This window comes from Aphis gossypii, chromosome 1, assembly GCF_020184175.1.
Source record: "Aphis gossypii isolate Hap1 chromosome 1, ASM2018417v2, whole genome shotgun sequence".
NCBI classification, from domain to species: domain Eukaryota; kingdom Metazoa; phylum Arthropoda; class Insecta; order Hemiptera; family Aphididae; genus Aphis; species Aphis gossypii.
This window is the reverse complement of record NC_065530.1, coordinates 33,665,445-33,676,096: the sequence shown is the minus strand read 5'-3', so window position 1 is coordinate 33,676,096 and position 10,652 is coordinate 33,665,445. Positions and strand designations below refer to the sequence as shown.

General features: G+C 35.6%; 1 protein-coding gene across 1 annotated transcript; it reads right to left on the bottom strand.

The window, feature by feature from the left end:
* Positions 1-1,104: 1,104 nt before the first annotated feature.
* Positions 1,105-8,882, bottom strand: LOC114125326 (homeobox protein LOX2-like). The gene is made up of 4 exons (XM_050199707.1): positions 8,371-8,882; positions 6,229-6,630; positions 4,313-4,636; positions 1,105-2,868 (listed from the first exon to the last, which is right to left on the bottom strand). The coding sequence occupies exons 1-4, from the start codon at positions 8,741-8,743 to the stop codon at positions 2,363-2,365; spliced, it is 1,605 nt and encodes a 534-aa protein (XP_050055664.1). The 5' UTR covers positions 8,744-8,882; the 3' UTR covers positions 1,105-2,362.
* Positions 8,883-10,652: the final 1,770 nt, after the last annotated feature.

Here is a 10,652-nt window from a genome sequence, read left to right as displayed (position 1 = left end):
AGGACAGTCGCCGACACATGCGATTTGAAATAATATATTTATCATTATATATATGTCACATATATCGTTAAAGTCGTGGCGGGATGACGGACGAAGGACAATTTTTCATGGCATCGCATTCGTATTCAAATCTTGAATATAAGTTTAAAAAAAACTCATCTCCGTCCACTGCTATATATAAAATAGGAAATATAACATTATCTCTGATTTCATCTTTTCGTTTCATTTGCAAACTTTGTTTTTCCAAAAGCAAAGCATTTTCATTTAATTTGAAGTATGTACCAAACGACAACAAACTATAACATACATTAATATATAGACACTATACTACCAACACCAACGGCATTATACAGATAACAATAATAAATGTGCATTAACAAAAACAATTATCATAAATTGTTACCTAACCATTTATTATTTTTTTTAGGTTTTAATTGTATTACATATCACCGTTTTCGAATTTATTTTTATGATTTACTTAAATAACTTAATATAAAACCAATATATAAAAAATACTACTTTGGATAACACTATTTTTTGAATTTTATAATATAACTGTTATTTGTGGTGGCTTGGAACATAATTTCATTTTTATACATAAACGTCATACACAATATATTATTACAAAAAAATTATTTTTTAAGACTTAAAAATAAAAAACGTTTAAAACCTAAATATTTTATAATGTAATTAAGCAATGTGATTTAAATATTGTGAAACAATGATGTTTGTAAAATGTACAATTGTAAAACAGTTTAAAAATTATTTCAAATTATGGAACGACTATAAATATTTTACCATTTAATAAAAAAAATATGAAATTATAATAAAAATAATATACACTTATTTGCCATATTATAATAAATATCAAAGGTCATAAACTCATAACAAAACAATACTGCAAATTAAAATAAACTACTCATCTAAACTTGTAAGCTTTTATTATTATTGGAAAATGTATACATTTATAAAATGAATTATTACAGATATATTTTTATAATAATAATCTTAAATATATGTAGGAAAAAACGAATGACACACGACGAGTATGTTTTCTATTGATCCGTCTTAATAGAAGTATGAATAAGAAAAAAATACAAAATGTGTATCACTTGAGTATATTAACCTAATAAATACACTATAAAACATTAAAATATTTTAAACATAATTTTCACTTTTATAAAACGTTAACGAGTGTATAATGTATACACACAATATTGTAATGAAGATTTACACAATAAAAAAGTATAAAAAGCACAATTGTAGTTAACAATACAAAGTAAAAGTTCAATATATAATATTGTCAATATGATTGAAAATGGCAAATTTTTATAAAACAAAAACGCATCGGAAACAATCGTTTTCACGCGGTACCTACCGATATAACTATAATTATAAAATAAAAATATCCATAACTCGTGTGTGGTCGTTGTAACAGTAATATCTAATAATAATAATTATAATAATAAAAAAAAAAACAATTTGAGCGCATCCCATTGTTTTTTTTTACAAAATAATGATATAATTAATATTATTATTAATAATAAAACAATATATACCTATATAATAATATGATGTTTACTTGGTGATTAAAAATATGTAGAGTATAAAAATCGGCATGGATATACAGGTTAGTAAAGTCAATTAAACAGTTTGAGCTATAATAAAAAAAAATATAAATATAATATAGTTGTGTTATATGATATTATATAATATATATGTATATAATGGTGTTATGGTCATATTTTTTTCTTTTTCTTTTTCATTTCGAAGATTACAATATTACAGGTAGTTATGTGTGATATAGTATAACAATATGCAAGTGTGCATAGAATAATTTTGTGCTAGTTTAATGATATAACATGTAATAATAGTAATAATAAAGGTAAAGATATGATATCAAATATTTTTTAGATTTTCACGTATAGAGCGTATAGGTATATAGTATATAATTTATGTATAAAGTATAATTGTAACGGGGAAAACAAATATAGTACCTAATAATATAATGACGAAAAAATAAAAATAATCAGTTCCAAGTATATGGTGTTTGAAAACCCACGGGCGCGTGTCGTCGCCCAGACGGCCGTTATCAAGAATTAAGATATTAATATACATGAAAAAAAAAAAAAAACGAAATCGAAATGAAAATAATAAAACGTAAAGAGAAAAAAATAATAATAATATGTAAAACCGAGATGATGGTAAGGCTCGACGACGAGCTTCCGATTCGATCCCGGACCGAGATCGCATCGGAAGCACGAGTCGGACCCTCCTCTTTCGGCACTCCCCCGTCAAACTGTGCGGCGGTCGACGCCGTGAAAAGCTCGACGACGACGATGACGACGACGACGACGACGAGTCACTGCAACCCGTCGGCGGCCGACGAGTCGTGAGACGCTATGACCGAAGTCGGATACCAGTGCAGGTGCACTTGCGGCGGAAGCGGAACGGACTGATGTTGCCCGTTGACGGTTTCCTCGTACGTGGGCGGCATCGTGCAAGAGCCCATCCCCCCCGCGCCGTTGTACATGTTGGCCGCGTACGACGAAAAGTGGTGCAGCGTGCCCGACGGTCCCGGGCGCTGATGTTCGGCGAGCTGATGGTGCTGATGATGGTGCTGGACGACGCCCGGCGGCGACGGCGTCGAGTACGTGCTCGACGGGCTGTACTTCATCGCCATGTTGACGGTCGGCGGCGAGCAGCCGTGGTCCGCGGCGTAATGACCGGCGGCGCCGTAACCGCCGCAACTGGACACCACGGTTACCGGTACCGAAGCCGGCGGCGGCGGCGGCGGCTGGCCGCTGATCGCAGCCAAGGCCACCGGCGTCATGGCCGTCACGCCACCGCTGGTCGATTCCACTTGGCCTGCGGGGACGAGACAATATTATTATTACATTATTGTCGCGGTGATATTAATACTAGGTAGGTAATATGAAGTGCACAGGTCGGGAGTTTTGTTTGTGATACGGTGTGACGATTGGCGCGTGTGAGGTTGAATTTTGAGGGTTTTCCAAAAATCAAGTACATAATATTGCACGAAAAAAAAAACTTAGAATAATAATAGATTGTCGGTATACATTGTTGGTTTTTTTTTTTGTTTTTAGTTTGAATCGATGATGCCGTGGGAAGTGGGAACCACTTGCACTTCGACGGCGATAAAATTTGAAGATTTCGGGCGGCCGCGCTAATCAAAACGCCGGAAAAAGAAAAAAAACTACTTACGCCTCAATGTCCGTACATTGTTACTATTCGTTAAAGTAATATTATTGATTATTTTATCAGCAACAAATTATTATCTTATCATGTTTTATCTCGTCAATAACACATAACAAGTAATGTTAAAAACAACAGTAACAATAATGTATCAATTATATACAAATTTAAATTTTAAGTATTTAGTATTTATTTTTAAAATTTTTAGTATTTTTTTCTTATCAAGTAGGGGAAACGAAACACGTTGAGTGCATAGTATTATTTAATTCACAAAAATGATCATTTAACACGCCCCGGATTAGCGATTTGACCAGTTCCCCCTTAAAGGTATTTTTTACACGGCTTTAAGCATAATATTATAATTTGACGCTGGCTAGCCGTAACTAAATGGTTATGGTATTTTCGGAGAAATCAGTTGGGAGACAAATATTTCGAGAACGGATATAATATAATATTATCCATCTCGGTTATAAGTGTTATAACTTATAATACTTGTAATACGGAAAGGCACGCGCGAGTATGACGATAATATTACATTTACTACTAGTACCGTGTATGATATAATTAGAGCTACACGGTTACGATAGCCGTCACGCGGACGGATCTTCTCAGAATTCGAACGTACATTTAGCTCGCAACCAGACTTATTTCTATACCAATGGAAGTGTATAATAGAGGAATACGACAACAACCCAACCACTTGTTATTATAATTACAGAAAATACGGGACTATATCGTCGTGCGTTTGTTACGACATAATGATTTGAAAATGTGACACTCGGACAAGCCTTTTGAATGGGGGCCGGGTAGGGTACGCGTTTTAGATATTCGGTTTTCCTACCAAGTATTAACGGCCCTTTTTTCGGAGCAACTCGTAGATCGAACTACCTATTCAATAGTTGTAAAATATTATTTTGACTGAGAAACGACTCTAACAATAACGTTTAGAATTGCTGGCTTTATAAAACCATTGAAAACGAAAAAAAGAATTGTCACCGGGTTTGTTTTGCTCGCCGAAAAACCTATAATACCTTCCCCCAGGGCCCACGCTGTAATACAATAACGATCGACAACTAGCTAATAAACAATAACTTACCGGAATCCCTCTTGGACTTCTTTTCTTTCATGCGCCTGTTTTGAAACCAAATCTTGATCTGTCTCTCGGTAAGTCTTAGCGTGCGAGCCAGATCGATGCGCCTGGCTCTGTTCAAGTATTGGTTTGCCGTGAACGACTCTTCCAAGTGCATCAGTTGTTCGCTCGAGTAAGCTGTCCTCTGGCGCTTCTGCTTTTCCCGCTTGCGCTGCACACTGACTGCGGTGGTCTGCATGTCGTCGTTGCCGATCAACGCGGAACCGTGTTGCTGTGGCATGTGCTGCTGTGGGTGCAATAGTGGCAACAGCGGAGCCGAGTTACGAATGTCTGCCGAAAGAGTTGAACATTATTATTTATTAAATACACAATTATTTACAATACTACAAGTATTATATCGTTTATATCTTAAGTGGAAAATTGTATTAACTAAATCAACGGTTCCCAAAATGTTTTAATTCACGCATCTCCAAAAATAAAAAAACGTATAATCGCGCATAACATATAAACGAAATAACATTTATCATTAGTGCATAGTGTTACATTAGTAAAGTAAAAACTAAAAAGTGTATACAAAAGTACAATGGCAATGTTTACTTTGCGCCTCTCCCGTCAAGTGTTTGCGACTATCACAGGAGGCGAGTCTCAAAATTTGAGAACCGTTGTACAAAACGTAATGCGATTTTATCATAATATATAATTATACTAGTATACATTAAAGCATTAAAGATATTTTATTATAGAGCAATACGTAGACATTGAGATTTTATTGTTTTACACAAACATAATAATCTGCATAATATTTTGGTAATTGTCAATAGTTATTTTCAAAGAAAACAATCTCAAATGTATAATTTTATTCACGAAAACATGGCTTCGAAATTAAAAGATCAGCCTACAAAAACCATAAAACGTGTAGCATAAATTTCGAAATTTATCAATATAATACACAGATCACTTATTATGCAATAGTTGCCGACGGTCTACGCAGAGAAACGGTTAAAAATATCGAATCTAATATTATAATATTGCTTATACAAAATGTATTCTTCGAATTCGGAGTTACAGGAGCTACAATTAATACGAGAAAGTCAAGTACAGAGAAACGTTCGTCTTATGCGCTATATTATAACGACAAAAATTGCCTAGTAGGAGTGTAAAAATATGAACAGTCAGAACGAAAACTGCGGGCCTCGTGTGTGCGTACGACGAATTCGAGCCGCCCAGCTTGTTGACAACAATATTTGTACATTAATAACAATAATTAATAGGTGCACCGCTCGTTATTATTTTTAATATATAAATATAGGAATCGATTCAATGCCGTTTGCAGGTAGGTATTTATAAACATTTTATTTCGGTCTCGTATTTAGCATTGGAATTACGAGCAAGGAAATGCCGGTCATTGACCGTAAACCACACAGGTAGGTACGCGTGTAATATTGTGGGTTTAGGAAAAAATTATAATATTATTTTGTTATATAAAATATTATAATATAATATTATAATATTATATTATAACCATATACAAAAGAACGAAAACACTACGACTTCTCGCAAACCGTACACCGGCAGAGGTATTTATACAAACACGGGGAGACGGAATTGAAAATAAAACCGTCGTCGAATGCGCATGTGGTCGTTGCGGGGGGGTGCTTCGCACTGGTACGAAAATGTCATCGCGTTTACGTTTTGACGTAAAACCGTCGGCCGACTACGACGAGGGCAATATAATGGCTGCGCAAACGGTCGGGTTAGGTTAGGCGACTACAGACTCGACGGCCTTTGAACGACGCGCGCGTCTCGCTTAAAACCACGCGGGCGCAACAATCGAATTCCCGAAAAGACGACAAAGGCCCACACCAAGTACCTACTACGTATACAATACAATATCGTGATAAAGGGCACGTGGAAACACTTACCGTCGTACGGAGGCAGCGGAGCGAACGTTTGCGCGTACCCGTTGTACGGATCGTACGCGGCGGCCGCGCTGCTGCAGTAGTTGTTGTATCCCGCGATCATCATGGTGTCGTATCCGTTGACGGCCGACGAGGACAATTGGGTCGCGTGCATGTTGCTGTCCACGCCGTCGAGGCGGTCGTCGCGGTCGCGTTGGTGGCGGTGGACGTCGACGGCGGCGCCGAGGTGGACGTGCTGTTGGTGGTGCAGGCGGCGGTGCTGGTGACGGTAGTCGGTGACCGGCGGAAAGCTTGACGGCGTACTGCGGCTGCTGCTGCTGGTGCTGCTGTTGCTGCTGTTGTTGTTGCTCGACGGCACGATCACCGTGATCGACGAGTTGGCGGCGGCGGCGGCGGGCTCCAAGTCTGGATATGAGCACAATACACGAAATCCCGTTTAAATTTAGCGCAATATTTATCTCGAAAATTCACGTGTTCGCGTTATAATAATTATTATCATTATCGTCGTCGTCGTCGCAAAGGTATATTATTATTGTTATTACAACCACTGCCGATTGAAATTATCGCACACGCGAAGTACAATAATATGACGACGACACGATAGAGATTATTATATTATTATTATTACTGTTGTTACTTTGATATTATTATTATTATTATTTATTAATATTTTAATCGCGACTTTGATCGCGCATGCTCAAAGAGGGGGGACGGACGACGTCGTCGATTACGACGCGCGGTCAATATAGGAGGTGGGGTACACGAACGAGTCTACACATATTATTATACCGTGTACCTACCCTGACGGCGACGTTGACCCCCTTACCGGCCTTACCCCTCACACGCCTTGAAAAAGATGCGCGTATTTAAGGGGACTATAGGGGGAGGAGTGCATTTAGTTAAACGGTCGTGTCTTTTTGCAGAGTTCTAATAATAATTATATATTATGAATATTAATACAATCGATTATTCGTTTAATAATTTATACGCTTTTGATAATTTTCCACTTAAATTATTGTTATTCTTATTTTTAAATACACGATAAGGTAATACTTTTAATTAGGCACCAGTAACCGAAATTGAAATCAAACATTTAGTATTCAAATGTTTATCTTTAAAAATTTAAGAAAACAGTGGAATGGTATATTTCAGCTTCTAAGTGCATGTATATATCGATAATTTTTAATATATATAAACTTTCGGGCCCTAAATTAATCATATCCGAACTTATTTTCAAATCGTTAGAAATTGCCTTTTACTACTCTTGAAGTCTTGAAGTTATGCGTATTTATTGATTGTAATTACTCTTTGAAATTTCGTTAATATGTAAACTTGTACAATTTCTATGTGGAATTTATTTTGAATATATTTATTTATTTAATTACTGTCAATTGAAATTTAAGAAGAAGCGGGAGAAGCAAAAAAAAAAAAAAACTGTACGAATAATTATATTCTCAACATTGTCTTTTTACGCCCCCGCAATTACAGTGTGTTCGCTGGTGGTATTTATATACGAGTCAAAAATTATTAACATGATATTAGTAAGTTATGGAGCAAAAATAATATAAAAAGATTGCCACCATTGCCCCTGAGTAACTGTTTTTCTAATGAAGAGCCTTTATTTTTTTTAATTTAATTTTTATTACCTACCTACTTTTATATGCATAAAAGAAATATTAACTAATAAATATTAATACTAAGGGTTTCTATCATACATAAATCGTTCTAGGTATAATCGCAAAATTAAGTTATTAATACGATAAGTATTTTAATATTTAGTGAATGATAATCAATAATGACGTTCGCGAGAAAAGTAAAAATCTGTCAGTACAATTATACGTAATAATTTAAAATATAATCAATATAAAATCTCCGTCTATTTTCTATGACAATTAATCTGTTACTTATTATGAAAAATTATAAAAAAAAAAAAAACTACTTGTTTATCAAGTATTATAATATATTATTATGTATTATTTGATTAACAAGTATGACGACTATAAAACCAGTTACATTAGCTATGAAAAAACGTCACAACGCGTAAATACTTAATTTTTTGCAAAAAAAAAAAAAATATCCAAAATCGCTAACAAATCAATATGATATGAGTATTAAACGGAAGATAAATTGCAATAATATGCTTACCGTCGTGTTGACCGCGGTCCAAATCCAATAATGTACCGAAATTCATGTCCATAACCGTAAGTGTATCACTGTTGCTGTGGAAGTCGTTTGGTAAAAATGATCGGAAAAGATTCAGAGGTCCTGCTAGAGTGCGATGTCTTGGCGACGGCGGAGTGTCCTGTAGACTGACGAGTGACGATGTCGCGATGTCTAGTGTCCACGCGTTACTCGAGGATCGCAGCGACGCGGCACCGGACGGCGTTGGTTGGGGGGGAGGACTAACGCCGTTGACCGTTTCTATTGGTCGTGCACCGATCGTAAATATTGGTATAGTACTATTATACGTCCGTCCTGTTTCGTACGTATAGCATATATCTATAGATTTTGTGTGCATATTATTCGCACGATATATTCATAACTTGACCAAATCTTGAGGTAGACTGTAGTGGGGATCGATACCAAAAGACTATTACCATATAAAATCATGTCGACGGTCTCTTACACCACTTTTATTTGTAATAATTATATTCCTTATGTGGAATACAATTTGATGTAAACAAAGTGTACGATATTCAACGGTTTGGTTGTCAGCATCAGAATTTATTATTCCGATCGTCAACGTATAATTATTTTAAAACTAGAAGAAATTGGTCAAACCGACATCGTACATTTTCGTAATACATAAACTAGTTCTTGACATTCGATCATAAACCTTAATATCACCACAATAAATATGAAACAACAATCAATTTAAACTTTTATCACGTTTTATCGAATCTAAAATATTTATTATTTTAAAATGTTTAATTATTGCGGTAAAGACCGCGAGTTGACCATTTCTTTTTCTAAAACCGACAAAAATCTATAGTCTTATAATATATAGATGAAAAGTTGATCAACGACAAAAACAAAGTATAACAGATTCAGCCATTCAACCATTTTAAATGCGTAAAAAAATAATATGTAGGTAGAAGTGATACGTAGTGGTCCGTAACGTGGAAGGACATTTTAAAGAGTAAATGCATTATCAACGAAAATTAGTGAATAAACGAGTACTGAGACGTGGTTTAGCGCGTGGATTAATATATACTTAGTTATGGTTTGGTAAACCATGTAATATTGTTTAAATCGTCGTGTAAGATTTCGTCGTAACGTTAAAAAAATCACTCCAGTAGCAGGGATCTTGCCGCGCTCTAGGACCGTCGCTTGTGTGACGTCGTGCACCATCGTTAAAGTTTTCCGTTTTCGTTTCGCACCCCGCCGTCGTATATACATTTTAATCTGGCGTCACGACGATATCATGATATATTTTAATATAATATCGTCATTGTTCTGACTTCTTCTGTTGCTATCGAAAACGTCGTATATGTATATTGAGTATAAATGTCGACAATGATGACGACGATAAACTGGCTTTGGCGTCTTTTCTTCGGGTGAGTATGTGCATCATATGACACGACGGTATGTACCTACAGGCGAGTGGTCGTGTTAGTTATATCGTGTATATAGTGTATATACCTTTATAATAATATTATATAATATTATTATTTTGACACGCGACCGTCGCTGCACAGTATCGGACAACGACGCCTGTTTTTTTTTTTTGTTGTTACATTATAATATTAATTTCGTATCGCATATATTGTGTTTTGTTTTTGTCAGCTTAGCTCCCGTGTTTTCGTTAAAAACATCATTCTTCGAAAACCGTATCAGAGACCAGTCTGGATTGAGTGTGTGTATAAGTTTGTGTGTGTGTGTATGTGTGTGTGTGTAACACGGTAGTGCGTGTAAATGATAATCTAACATCATTAACCATCGACCTTGCGTAGCGTAGCACGGACTATATAGTATTATATACAGGTATATTATTTTATATTATGTAGAGAGTATATGGAAGGCGGGTGATGAGTCAAGTGCGACAGCGAGTTATACAATATCGTGATTTTACAGTGGCAGGGAGAGATGGTAGGAAGGGTGGGTCGGAGGGGAGGGTAAGGAATACGTATATGTATGTATTGGATGGGAGAGGAGAGAAAAATTTTAAACGTAGGTATACGAGAAGTATCAGAAATACTCATCGGTATGATATAGCTAATGTCACCCTGGGAATGGATATCTTTAGCCTAAGCCAAGGCCGACGATGATGGATTTGTAAACATTTTATATTATTTTTCGTTTCCTTCGATAATATATTATATCACAAATAATAATAACAAAAATAATGTTTGTGTATAATTTATTGTATATGTATATACCTATAGTGTTGATGTAGAATATTGATCGTACAAAACTCAAACGGCTAA